Here is a 14,715-nt window from a genome sequence, read left to right as displayed (position 1 = left end):
ACATTTTTAAAATTACAATATTAAGATCTAGGAGACATTACCACAGATTTTACAGAATTTAAAAGGATACAGAAAGCATATTACAAAAATCTTTCTTGAAATAAATTTGACAACTTCTAAGAAGTAACTTGGAAGACAAATTAATGAAACTAACTCTGGAGGAAATTTCAAATTTGAATAGCACCTATTAAAGAAAGTATATTCCTAGCTTGAAAACCTACCTATATGACAACAGCAGGCTCATAAACATTTTAACTGCTAAATTATATCAAACAATTAAAGCAGAAAAAAGAAGGAACACTTCTCCCCTCATTTTAGGAACTCAACATTGTGTTAATCCTAAAACTGGATAAAGATAATAGAAGAAAAAAGTATGAACATAGATAGAAATTTGTTTAACAAAGCAAACTCTTAGAAGTCAGATCTGGCAGGATGTAAAAAGTGGTTTTGTTATAGGGATGGCAGTGTTGGTTCAGCATTGGAAGATCCATCCCCATAAGTCATCATTTCAACAGAGGAAAGGAAAAAGCCAGATGATCCTGTCAGTAGTTGGAGAAAAAGTATTGGACTAAATTCTACAGCTGTTCATGATAAAAGCTATCAGGAGACTAGAAGTAGAACAGAAACTTCTCAACAGATTAAAGACATGTACTCCATACTTCCAGTGAGAATGCCTTATATAAATGGAGAAGATACAATGCTTTCTCCTTAAGGTGGGGAACAAGGGCAGATATGCTTACTCTTTATCGGTCCATTAAACTTTGAAACCTAGTCCCCACCAAAATAGTCTGGCAATAAAATGACACAACTAGGATAGGATTGGCATGGCAGAAGCAAACTCTTTATATGTAGATGAAATGATCTTCTACAGAGAAAATACTAAGAAATCTCTAGGAGCCCCTAGAACTTGTACTTGAATTTAGCAGGATTAGAAAACAAAAGGTATATATAAAAATTCAGGTCTGTGTATATTTGCTATAAATGAAGAATTGGATATTGAAATTTAAAAGTTAGATACATTTATATCTTGTATTTTACTGCATTTGCGTTCTGACACATTAATCCTTCTTCCTATACTCTATCCATCTTATTTTTTATTCATCTCGAAGTAAGTTGAAGGAAGTAGTGCATGTTACTCGCAAACATATGAGAATGCATATCATCAACTAGAGTTCCATATTTATTTATAGCTCTTTTTTCTTTTTGAAATTAAATTTATAAACAGTAAATGGCAAAAATGTTAAGTCATTCATCGTTGGTTGACCAATTCACACACCTGTGCAAACTCTATCATGGTATAGAACAGTGATGGGAAAGCTTTTAGAGCTTTCAACGATATAAACAGCCCGCTGTGGCACGTGTGCCATAGGTTCACCACCCCTGGTAGAGAACATTATTATCATCATCCCAGAAAGTTCCATCAGGCCCCTCACCAGTCAATACACATTCCTCACACCACAACCAACTACTGTTCTGATATTTTTCACTATGGATAAATTTTGCCTGTCCTAAAACTTTGTTGAAATTGAATCATACTTTACACATTCTTTTGGTAATGATTCTTTTACTCTACATGTCTTTGAGACTGATCCACGGTTTTTGTGAGTACTATTCTGGAGGTTTATTGCTTTATTGCTGATTAGTATTTAATTGTATGTAAATACTACAATTACTCATTCTCCTCTTAAAGAATACCTCAGGTATTTCCACTATTTCGCTGTTATGAATAAAACAGATATGAATATACTGTAGAAGTCTTTGGGTAGACATACTCCTTGAATTCCCTTAAGTAAACACCTAGCAGTGAAATGTCTGGGTTATCAGGTATATGTTTAATTTTACAGAAACTTCCAGAAGTTTTGCAAAGTAATTATACCACTTTATACTTCCAGCAACAGTGAATGTAAGAAACTTCTGGTTACTCAGTATGCTCACCAACATTTGCTATTGCCAGAGGTTTAGCCTATGGAGTGGATAAAATTAATTCACAAAATTTCCCATCTGTTTTCCTCTCTGATCATTTGGAGGATGAAAAACAATGATTCCTTTTATCTTATTTTAATGTTAATGATAACATTTACTGGACACTTATTATGTGTCAGATATTGTGTTAAGTACCCAACACATTGTATAGGAACTTCTTAATTATTATCATTGTACTGCTGAAACTACTGAGACAGACAATAACTTCTTCAAGGCTACGTATCAGTGGTACCACCTTCCCAAGATCTGGGTCTTAGCCTTTTTGATATGCCACCCCTTGAGGCTGGAGTAGGACAGAAAAGGAGTTCACATTTGGAGCAACTCCCGCCCCTTCCTTTTGCCTAACTGTATGTGTACTAACTGGAGGAAATTCTAAGTTTAATAGGGATCCATAGAGCCACAGCTAATCCATCTGAGTGTCCATCTACAAACATTAGCTTTTTTCCATGCTTTAAACCATAACATAAAACTGTTGGTCTTCCTCTGTGCTTCATTATGTCTTAAGAGTATTTCACTCATGCTTTCTAAGAACACTGAAGTGAGTGAGTTCCATAGATTTGACTCTATTTATAAACAAGATGTCATCAAGAGATATAATTAATGTCTGTGGCCACAAACTATTAGCTGTCAGATCCATGTCTTAATTTTTTGTGTATTCTATTAAACCACATACCTTTTCCAATTGTACTTCAGTTCCCTCATTCATTTCTCTTAACTTGTTCAATCAAAATGAACTGAATTTTTGATGGGGCTCCAGAAAGGTGGCAGCTCAAAAGCAAACCATTTCTGTTAGTTTACTTCTGTTATTGTCTGTTCAACTTACATGAAAACCTAGAGGTCTAAAAGGAAAAAACAATTAATGAAAGTGTAACACTTTCTTTTTAAAGTTTCATTATCCTAGAGCACGTGCTACAACCTCAGAATCAGTTGTTTTATAGTGGGTTGTCTCAAGCTACATAATTCCAGTTCCTCACTTGGTTTCTTTGACTTTATGCCTGTGCTATAATACTGCTGTGGGCTTACTGTAAATAGTTATATTCAAGAGAAGTAACAATCATAATAATAATTTCTGACATTCTACTGAATTTAATGTGCTTTCATTTAAAAGCCAGTAAATATCTACTGACATTGCACTAAATTTAATGTGATGTCATACATTTTAAAAGCCAGTACATATCCACAGTATCAAGTGTGACTAGGAGCACTTCTGAGTACTGTGAACTTTGTCTTGCCCTCACTGTTTTTTCTTTCAGAATCTTAGCCTATCTCTCTTAAAGGCAGAACTTCTACTAACCTAAGAAAATGGAGCTAGGTAATAACTTACGTGCTCTCAAAAGATCATTGGGTCACTGTGCTTGATTTATCATGCACAATGATAAATAACTGTATACCATGGAGTAGTGATAGGTAGGTAAAACAATGTTGAATTATGTTCCTTTGTAAGTGTTTCTAAGAAACTTGGGTTTGCATATATCATTTGCAGATTCCTGCTAATATTACATACAAAAACCTACTCAGAGAGATTAATTATATTATTTGCATGAAATCTAACTTCTACACAGCACTTTACAATATTTCAAAGAAAGAGAAGTGGCAGAGAAAATTATTAAAGCAATCAAGTAAATGAAATTAATTGTATATCCTTTTTAGTTAGAAACAATGATGTTAAAAATGACATACAAGTAAAACACACAAGCTAAATATCACATGGTTTTTCTTATATGAGAAACCCAATAAATAAATAAATAAATAAATAAATAAATAAAGTGCAAAATATAGACATAATAGAAAAAAGAGAGAAAAAAATTATTGTAATCCAGCATGGACAATATTGGCTAAAAGTGTACCTTAGAGATTTGTTTTATGTTTTATGGTCTGTTAGTCTGGCTATTAATCTGCGTTTATAACAATTACCTTGATAAAGACTTAATAAAGCTTAAGAAAAAGAATTACACTGGGCCCACCTGAAGAATCTAGGATAATATCCTCATTTTAAGATCCTATAATTAAATCCTTTTGGTATAGCTCCTTTGACATGTAAAAATCACAAAACTGTAGGTTCCAGGGATTAGGTGTGAACATCTTTTTGGGAAGAGAAGGGAGTGAGCACTTATTCTGCCTATCACACCTCAGGAGCACCTGCTGCCTAACAGCTGGGAGGCAACCCTAGGATAGAATCTCCTTAGGCAGTCTGCACTCCAAGACAGTCAGCCCAGAGGATGCCTTCACATGATGGTGGTGAACCTATGGCACACATGCTACAGCAGGCACACAGAGCCCCCTCTCTGTCACACGTGAGCAAAGTTGGCTCAGCAGTTGAGCCTCAGATAATAGTTGTTTTTTTCTAAACTAAAACCTCAGTATTCAGGTTTAATTGCAGTGTTGGGACTTTGTGATAAATAAGTGGGTTGTGGGTTTCAGTTTGGGCACTCGGTCTCTAAAAGGTTCGCCATTATTGCCTTAGCATTTTCTGTCAGAGAGATTGATTTGGTCCCTGTGAAGGAAAGATCAGCCTCAGAAGAGAGAAACCAAATGTTGCTATCTCCCAGGCGCTAAGGAAGGAGCAAATGAAAAGCTAGATCATTCTCTGCATGTAGGATGCAATGACTGGTGCTGGTTTAAGAACTGTTTGATACTGGTCTAAGATGGAAAATTACAGAAACCAAAAGAAAGCTTTTAGAAAACTTTACAGCAGTTTGGCAGATTAATTTTATTATTTTTCTGTCAGCTAAATATTACTTTTTCGAGGAATTCTCCCTGAACTTGCAGATTAACAGAGGTCCCTTGTTCCCTTGCAAAACATTCTGCACTTCCTTTTATATGATTTTGGTTTTATTAGTATGACTCTTATACTGCTGTATACAGGTGTGAGAGTTGTGTTATTATTTTCATTTTCTAAAACACAAAATTTGCTGAACTTCCCACTAACCTGTATGGAAAAAAATCAAAATGTTCTGTCAAGCCTATTAAACCACAGAACAATTCTGGAGTTTCTGGAGCCCCAGGATTTAGGGTATGGGCCTCTAATTTTCATACCATTGTGGTCCACAGCCCCTGCTTACATACTCATTGCCCAGTTTGTGGTTCATTTCACAAAACTATGTTTTGCTGAGTCTAAAAGAAAATTTTTCTAATGCCAAAATTTTGTGGCAGAGTTCATGTTCACAGTATTGAAATCCTTCCTGATTTCATAAACTGTTGAATTTTTCTAATTATTAGATTTAAATTTCATACTAAAGTATTTAAGAATTACTGATATAGTAAGTATTTTTAAAGTTCCTTCTTGACTTTTACATGGGTAACTTGGACATTAATGAAATGATAATTCCAGTAAATTAATGAATGGCATTAATGGTACCCTAAATCCCTGTTGTCAGTCATTAGTACAGTCACCACTAGCTGGCGCTATTGGTTGGATCTTGTAACTAACACAGGATGGTGCCTTTATACAATTTCAGATAAGACCATTTCACAAATAATTTTTATTTTTTCCAAACAAAATTAGCTTTTTTATTGAAATAGCAACATAAATATTAATAAACTTACTCTTTATTAAAGAAATCAGGATTAACAATAACAAAACTCAAAACACTATCCTAAATAACATGTGAAAAATGAAATAGAAACAGCAATTATAATCCATTATTTTTAAATAGTAACATTGAGAGACTACATACCAAAACTCTTGGGATGCAATCAAAGATGTGCCCAGAGGTAAACTTATAGTCTTACGTGTCATATTAAATAAGAAATAAAAATAAATGAACTACACCATCAATTACAAAGAAACATTCATAAAACAATAAGCATAAAAATAAGTAAAGAATTAAAGATGAAAAGTTATATTGATATATACAATAGAAAAAATAAATTGATAAAATATCTAAGTACTGGTTCCTTAAAAAGATTGGCAAGTCTAATAAAAGAAAGGAAAAATGTAACTAAAAAGATTAGAACTGAGAAATAAGCTATAACCACAGATATGAGAAAATATTAATTATAATTTTATGTAGAAATCTGCTATCAACTTTTAAAATTCTATGAAAATGCATGATTTTCTTTAAAAATATAATTTTAAAATTGATATTCAAGAAATAGTAATCTGTCTAGGCCAAGACCATAGAAGTTTTTTGAAAGTTTTCAGAGAATCATCTTCCACTCACTCAACCTGAAAAATCATGAGGTCTAAATAGTGTTATGAGTGAGTTCCTCCAAAACTTAAAAAAATAGACTATCCCTATAATACATTCTAATCTAGAACATAGAACATGGAAATTTTCATTTTTTTGAAGCTGATAAAGTGGTATACAAAAATGCACAACTACAGTCCAATCTTTTTCATAAATATAAATGCAATAATCTCAAATAAAATGTAAGAAAATGAATTTAACATTACACTAAAAAAGGAAAAAACTACCATGATGAAACAGGATGCATTTTATGCAGAATAACTCAATTCTGAGAAACCTATTAACATAATTTATTGTGATAATAGACCACAAGAGTAAAACCATAATGATAATCTCTAGTTGTCTGGAATATGTTTAATTCAACAACTTTCAATAAAATGTTTAGTTGAACTGGGAATCCTGATAAAGACCTGTATTTCAGTCCAACAGCTAACATTAAAAGCTGGTGAAATATTATTGGCATTCTTAAAAAGTCAGGAATAAGAGCAAACTCTCACCACCATTTATTCAGTATATGAGATGTAAGTATTGTAAAGGAAAAGAGAAACTATTAATTACATTTGAAATGACTGGCTACTTGGAAAAGAATCAATAAGGAGGATGAATGAGAGTTCCAAAAAGCTACCAAATAAAAAAATTGCTTGATCCCCAAGGAACAACCATTTATTTTTTTTAAATCCCACTCAACAACAAAGACATGAAATATCTAATATAATAACTAATAGGAATATGAAAGACTTAAAAATTACTGAGGATTAAAATAAAGGATGTTCTTAGTAACCTTGACAAGTGACAAGTTCTGGAAAAGGAAACTTAGTATTACAAAATTAGCAATTCTTCCCCAAATAAACTCTACTATTTTTAAAGTGTAATCTATAACATTAAAAATTGTCAAAAGTTTCTTTTGAAACTTGATCAAAATATAGCTGAAGCTTATCTGTAAGAATAAATGCACAAATGTAGCCAAAAACATTTTGAAAAAGAAGAGTAACACTTATACCCCTGAAAAGTTAAATACACAACAAAGCAAGTAATAAAATGACAATAATTTAAATAACACAGGTTCAGTAACAGAGAATACCAAAAAACAAACAATGAATCCAGAAACCACTTCAAGAATATGTAAGAATTTAATAATTGATAAATGTGAGATATTCAAAACAGTAGAAAAGGGATGACACAACAACTAAATAAATATTTAGACCCTTAATCACATCTATATCAAAAATAAATTCCATTTGGAGTAAAGATTCAAATCTAAAAAAAATTAAAAAGAAACATGGCCAGATATTTATATAACATTGATATGATTCATGAAAAAATTATCTAAATGAAAAATACAGTATGTCTGTATATCAAAGACATCATGAATTACGTTGGTACATATCTGAGAAGGGGCAAAATGTCTGCAGCATACAGGAAAAACAACGGTTAGTGGTTTTAATATATAGTGAACTCTTACTAACCAGTAAAGTGAACCCCTAACAGAAAAACTGGCATATGCATTCATACATTACTGCAATATTTACTGTGCACCTAACACGTGCCAACTATCATGGAGGGGCTGAGAATACTACACTGAAGAATGCACACATCCACACAGGGTCTCTTCCCTCATATATTCTAGGATGGGAAACAGACCACTCAAAAAAGTAAACAGACAAATAAATAAGGTTACAAACAAAAGACTGAGACAACAAATGATTTGAGAGGTGAGGGTTACTTTCCATAGGGTGCTCTGGGCAGGCCTTTTTCAAAACATATCCAAGTGCTGAACATTTTGTCATATATTTATTTGCTGCTTATCTAAAAGATGCATTATGATGGGGCAGCAGGTGACCATGAAGAGCAGCTCAAGCACAGAGAACACATTTACAAAGTCCCCTGAGGTGCAGAAAAGATCTTGGCATGGTGGGGGAACCAGGAGTGGCTGCCTTGGGGTAAATAATAGAGAGGAGCATAGATGGGGTTAGATAAGTTAGGGTCTGATTATGCAGGGCTGTATGAGCCATGGGAAAGGGTTTAGATTTTAACCTAAAAGCAACAATTTACTTGATTCAATTTATAATAATGGTTATTGTTGCCACTGTATCAAAAATGTATTGAAGTGGATCAAGAGTGGTAGCAGTCAGACCAAGTAGAACTGACTGTCACCATATTCAGGTGAGAAAGCATACTGATCAGGACAAAGTGATGGCACTGAACTTGGAAAGAAGCAGACAGCATAAAGATATATTTGGGTGATAAAAAACTGGTGAATTAAGTGATCTACTTGTTGTAAGGAATAGCTCATGGAAAAAAGCAAGGCTGAGTCCCAGGTTTCTGGCTAAAGCAACTGGCTGAATGATGGTACTATGTATTGCAATAGGGAAATGAGGTTTGGGATGAGAAAGAGAAATTAGATTTTTGCAAATGTTGAGTTTGGGAGATCCAAAACAAGCAAAGGAAAAAATTAAGGAAACAATTAGATATGTGATTCTAGAACCTAGTGGAAAGGTCTGAGATACATAAATGTGAAAATCATTTCAGTAAAAAGATGGTACTTAAGTCTTTGAAAATTTGTAAGTTACCTGGAAAAGAACACAGACGTAAAAGAGGGACCAGGGAGGAGGCAAGAATCCTCAACTTTTCAATATTAGGCAGAAGATGGGCTATAAAACTAGGGAGTAAGTGACACAGGAAGAAATACAGGCGAGAACAGTGGCTTGGATATGAAGAGGAAACATTTAAAGAAACAGTGGTCAAGGTCTGGAGGGCAAAGCACCCTTTTGGACTGGGAAGTATGAAAATGCCTGGTGACCTTAACAAGGGTGCTGTCCGTGTGTTAGTGGGGACACTGTATCATGGTGGACTGAAAAGTAGACTAGAAAACACAGACAACATGAAAGGACAACTCCACAAAGAAGTGCACTTATAAAGGAGAGCTGATAATTGGCTACAGATGGAGACGATGTGCACGAGGGAAGATCTGATTAAAATGAAGATACTGGAGGAGCATGCTTGAAGGCTGATGAGTACAATCCATTGAGGGGAAAGGGACTGATGATGCGGAAAAGAGAAAGGGAAAACCTAAAGAGAAAATTCTTGAAAACTTAGTATGGGGTGAAATTCAGAGGACAAAAGGAAAGGCTGGCCTTTGAAACTTCCTCTACAGTCACAAAAAGGAAGGTGGTTTCCAAGGTAGCTGGGATGGACAGTCTTGTGGGAAGACCAGAAGTCTGTACTTAGTAACTCCTATTTTCTCAGTGAAATATGAAGGAAACAGGGAGAAGGGGACCTGGGCATTTTGAGAAATTGAAAACATATGAAAAGAAGTTTTAGAAGAGGGGCACTGAGACTATAGTAGGAACAGCACGAATTTTAGATTTGAAGATAATGGACTGAAAGAAAAACTAGTTGCTTGAGTTTTGTGATTTTCTTTTCTTTTCTTTTTTTTTTTTTTTTTTTTTGGTACCAGGGATCGAACTCGGGTCCTTGCACTTGCACATTTTGTGATTTTCTTAAAGAAAATGTTCAGTTATCTAAATCAGGCCCATGCAAGGTAGATGGTATAGTTTAACAAGGATTGAGATTTTTCTCAGGAAATAACTTGGAAGAAACTGAGGTTTGAGAGCTGAGAGCACTTCATTTCAAAGAGTGGGATTATGAAAATGGAGCATGGAATCTAGGCTAGAGAAGAAATTGCATCCAAGACAAGGACTGATTAATAGTGGGGGAAGATGAGGTTAATGAATTAGCTGTCAATGAGCAAATAGCCCAGGATAGGAATATGGTAATCAGGGAGTGGAATGTCTGAAATGTGTTAGTTCAGTCCTAAAAGCAAACAACAAGACACAGTTCAACGTGCAAGTTCTATTGATGGGACACTTGTGAAGGATAAAGAGAAGGAAGCAGGACAGGGGCAGGGAGCCTTCATATCATAAGGCAGGTCTGACCCACCTATGAAAGGAGAGGGAGATTGGGCAAGAGCCTCACACCAAAGCAGCACAGTTCTAAGAAAGTTCCAGCCAGGTTTTAAGAGGTCCCCATGCCCAAATCGCTCATTAGGGGCCTCCTGCATTCTACATGAATGGACCATCACCAGCACACAGCCTGCTCTCAGTCACTGACTGGGATTAGCCCAGAAGGAGCACCTCTCAGTGGATTCCCTTGGAAGGTAGGGGAACCGTCAGTCACCCATGCTCCCTGGAGCAGCTATGAGAGGTACATTTCTGTGGTCACCACAGACGAGATTACAAAGAGGTTACTGTTTCTAATAATAACAAGGTTAGAACAGTGGGAGCAAGGATTGATTCAAAGGAAAGAGTCGGAGATGAAGTTACAGGAAGGAGGAGACTGAATGCTGGAGTTTTTAAGTTCAATCACAGTTGCACATGACACAACTCTAGGTTATGTCAACCACTTCGTCGTCATTGGGGATACGCAGCTATTAAAACAATCTTCTCCCACATGGCAGTAGTGAGGGGCAGGAGCTAGCTTGATAACAGGACTTCGAGGTGGAAAAGACTAATTAAGAGCTACTCTTCAAAGAACTAATAATGAAAGAAACTGGGAGTAGGAAGTCTATAAATTAGGACAAGGAAGGAAAAGGTATCTTGTTCTGTGACAGATTCTCAAAGCCAGGGTTATGGCAGGGAGGATGAAGTCATGCTCTATGAGCAGCAATGACCAGCCCCGGGGGCCACCGATCCCCGGCCCTGGCCCTAAGGCACGTAGTCCTGAGGGGCTTGGGATAAACCAGAATGGGTTAGAGCACAGAGTGACAGGAGGTCTGGGAACGGGCTGAGGACCAGGAGTTGGCTGCTGGCGGTGGCCTTTCGGGTGCTCCGCGGGTCCCCAGGGGCGCGGCGGAGACGCCTGAGGTACAGGGCTGCGCGGGCGCCCTGGTCCGAGGTGGGCGCGGCGCTCACGGGGCGGGCTTGCCGAGGCCGCGCGGCGCGTGCTGGCGCTCCCGGGCGGCGCCGCGGAGCTTAGCGCGGCAGCTGGCGGCGGCCTGGCGCGTGGTGACGGTGCCCGCGGGCGGGCAGCGGCTCCCAGGCGCGGCCGGACGCAGTATGTTGGCGCTGCGGGGTGACGGCTTCGCCAGGCTTCGGCCCGCACGGGCGCAGCGACCCCAGGAAGGAAAGACAGAGACGCTGGTTAGAAACGCACAGGAAACACGCACGCGCTGCCCCCCAGGAGCGGCGGCCCCAGGGCGGCGAGATGCGCCTTCGGCGCCCCGCGAGACGGAACTGGGGTCCCGCCCAAACTAGTCTAAGGGCGTGTGTCCGCGATTCGGGAACTCGGAACTCGAGCAAAGCCCTGAGACTTAGCAATACTCCGCCCTTGAAATCCTAGTTTGAGAATTTTCCCTGAAAGAATAACCATGGATGCATACAATATTTTTCAGTGTTCAATGCAGCAATAGTAGCAGAAGACAAAATAGAAAAAAGGATCGTTAAAGGAAAACTGGAAATATTCTGTATCTAACAGTTAGGTGTCAGTCTTTTCCTTTCAGTGGATACTAACCTGATCTTACAATAATGCTGTGAATGATATGGAAAAGTATACTATATGCAATGAAAAAAACTGTTCCATCCCCATCTGCAGTGTAGATGGGTGTCCACTTCCGTGCTTATACACACAACACTCATGTATAAAATACTGGAGAAAAACATGCCAAAATGTTAAGCAGTTATCTCCACGATACCACTACAGGTACTTTTTATTTTCATTTTATGAATACATTTCTCAGATGTTATGCAAGAAGTGTATTTTATTTTTATAGTGAAAATATATTAATACAAGGAATTTTTCACTATTATATCGTTATCCCAAGTTAAATTAATGAAAATAATTACACAGTATTATGTGGCAAAGAAGTGAACATCAGAAAGACTTTAAAGAATGGATAGTCACCACAGAAGTGATCTTCCTCAAAAGTTCTGAGTAAATCACAGTATTACAGTGTAGATTAGCCCTTCCTTACACATTTACAGTTAATCAAAACCACTATCTTTTATGAAGCTATATCTTACTCATTTCTACTTTAGGAAAAAAAAAGTTGTCTGTGCCTTTGACAAATAAAATTTGATTGGTAATTTCCACAGACTTGGGAACAGAAAGTCTACTAGAAACAATATTTTACCATATTTTTGGAGCATATGTCTTACATAATACCAATGTTCTACAATAACTCAATAATTTTTATTCTATTTGAAAGAATTCAATGGGAGCAACAGTAAAATATTACAATAAACTAGAGTCTAAACCTAACACTGTGGTTTTTCAATCATAATGGATTTAAAGTTTTAAATTACTAACACCTAGGGAAACTGTGTGGCTAAACTTTGCTCCAGGAAAATGCATAAAGGGAACAATGAAATAATACAGAAGAATGGTTTTAGGATTTTGTTATTAAATTGATAGAAAGCCCATTATAAATTCCAAAGATATCTTAAGCCAAAGTGACCTGAAAGTTGTGTCACTCATTTTAATGATGAACAATTAAAGATTAGTTGTTTATTGAAATGTTGCTTTTTGCTTAGATGATAACCTGATTAATCATACCATCCTGCAACTTTCCTTCCCTCTGAAAGTATTGCAAAGAATTATTATGTCTGCAGGAATACCTTTAGTAAATAAAAAATATCAGAAAAAATTTTACAAAAACAACAAATTCCAAGAGATCAAATGTTTCACCGTCCTTGTACAAAATAAAGTTTGTAGGAGCTTTCAATAAAGCATTTCTCAAACCTGTTCTATTCACCAAATGACTAAACAAAGTAGGGTCAAATAGAGATAAGGCGTAAGAGCATTTATTCCCGGCACTACAGTACAGCTTTCATAATCCTAACATTTCAATTTAATCCAATATTTTTGGAATGTCTGTTATGTCCTAGGTGCTGGGCTCCAATACTATAAACACCAAAGGTAACACAAAGTTCCTACCTTTGAGAAATGCTATCTAGAAAATTACTTTTGGGTTATTAGAATGTCTTAAACCCTGAGGCTAAGCTTTTCTTCCCATCTTCTTCAGATGAGCTAATTTCCTGTCATTCCTTTGCGCAAATTCATCCAAAGCAGCCCATTGTCTCCATACTGGCTAACTCAAAAGTTTTTAACCTCTGAATGAAGCCAAAATCTAGCCTGAGATTCTGATTAAAGATGTAGTCTTGTTTGGGCCTCTGACATAGCAACACATACTTCATCTTTGATAATTGTGTCTCGTTCCCTGAGGTAAACTTGCTTAAATCCTTGACTCATAAAACTATATAGAACCAAAGCAGAAATTCATAGAATGCTTTGCTAGATTAAGGTGGTCTGTATAATGGAACACTGAAGTCTTCCAAGACTTTCAAGTTATGAGTCAACTCACATTATAGGTTCAAGTTCAAATAAGGCCTCTGCAAATTTCTGTTTGGTAGAGAAAAACATCAGATTTTGTTCCTATTTCTTGGCAATACCTCTTGAAAAGATGACAGGTGCTGATATGGAAGTAAGGAGGCACAATGACATGAGGCAGTCCTCATCGAACAGGAAAAACATGCCGTGAACCTGACATCACAGGTACACGGTCTGCCCTCTGATTTCTATGACTTTTCCATTTTTGTTTTTCAGAGAGTGAAAGCAAGAATGAGAAGGAATACTTTGAGATGTTGAGAGTTTTCAGCTTCCAAAGTGTTCTAAAATGGGATTCTTTGATATCATCAGAAAACACATGAAAACATGAAGCTGAAAATGCTGAGAGGGATCAATAGTTTCATCTAGTTGCAGGGTGAAGAGAAATAGCATAGCAACCTACTTTTTTTCCCAAGTCTGGAGCTAGTGATCACATGACAAGCCCTGCCTCAATTTCCTGTCACATACCTCATTTAAGAATTTCTGGGCCAAACTGTTTTACTCTCTATTCTCATAGCATACACTATTTCCCATTTGTGTGCTTTTGCTCTTACTATTTCACCCACTAAAAATGTTTTCTTCCTTCTCATATTTATTGAAATGCTATCTCTCAAGATCCACACAAAAGCCAAAATCTTTCATTATTTTCCCTGATCGCTGCAGTCTGAAATTATCTCTCTTCTGAACTACCATGGTTCCTGTCTGATTGTTCTCAAAGTGTGGTTCTGAGACCGTAAGTTTCAAAAATGCACTATGATCTATATTTTTACAAATACCAGAAAGAGCTGTGGTAATATCTCTACCATTTTCCAAATCTAGTTTATCACCCTTAAAACACTAACTCATCCTCCAGATAGAGAAGAGGCACTTATTGTTATTTGTATGACTGATTCATCTGAATCATTCCTTTCTGTACTCATTTTCACACAAGAAGTTTTAATTTGTCAATTGTGTGTTTCTCAGATCTGCAATGGCAATGCTGACTGCTGAATTCACCATTTTAATCTTATCCTTGGATTTTCAATCATTACCTCCCAATACCCATGCCCATCTTGCTACTCTAAAATGCTGTTACAATTTTCAAAATAATTTTCCACCCTATGAGAAAGAATTTTAATAGAGCTTAAAATGAAGGAAAGCAGACAGAAAGAGCCACATATGT

The 14,715-nt window shown here is 36.5% G+C and overlaps 1 protein-coding gene across 2 annotated transcripts in view; it reads right to left on the bottom strand.

Moving 5' to 3' along the window:
• Window positions 1-808: 808 nt before the first annotated feature.
• Znf800 (zinc finger protein 800) overlaps window positions 809-14,715 on the bottom strand; it is a 53,669-nt gene continuing 39,762 nt past the window's right edge. The window contains exon 6 of one of the 2 annotated variants that reach the window (XM_021237546.2): window positions 809-2,822. In XM_021237546.2, coding sequence (XP_021093205.1) covers window position 2,822 — 1 coding nt within the window. In that variant the 3' untranslated portion in view covers window positions 809-2,821. Of the gene's footprint in view, window positions 2,823-9,578; window positions 11,261-14,715 lie in introns of those variants that run through there. The other variant, XM_021237545.2, reaches the window with a different exon arrangement.

The sequence above is a fragment of the Heterocephalus glaber genome, unplaced genomic scaffold (genome assembly GCF_053883595.1).
Source record: "Heterocephalus glaber isolate CG9 unplaced genomic scaffold, H.glaber_assembly_v1.0 deba00000546, whole genome shotgun sequence".
Lineage (NCBI taxonomy): Eukaryota > Metazoa > Chordata > Mammalia > Rodentia > Bathyergidae > Heterocephalus > Heterocephalus glaber.
This window is presented reverse-complemented; position numbering and strand designations above follow the sequence as displayed.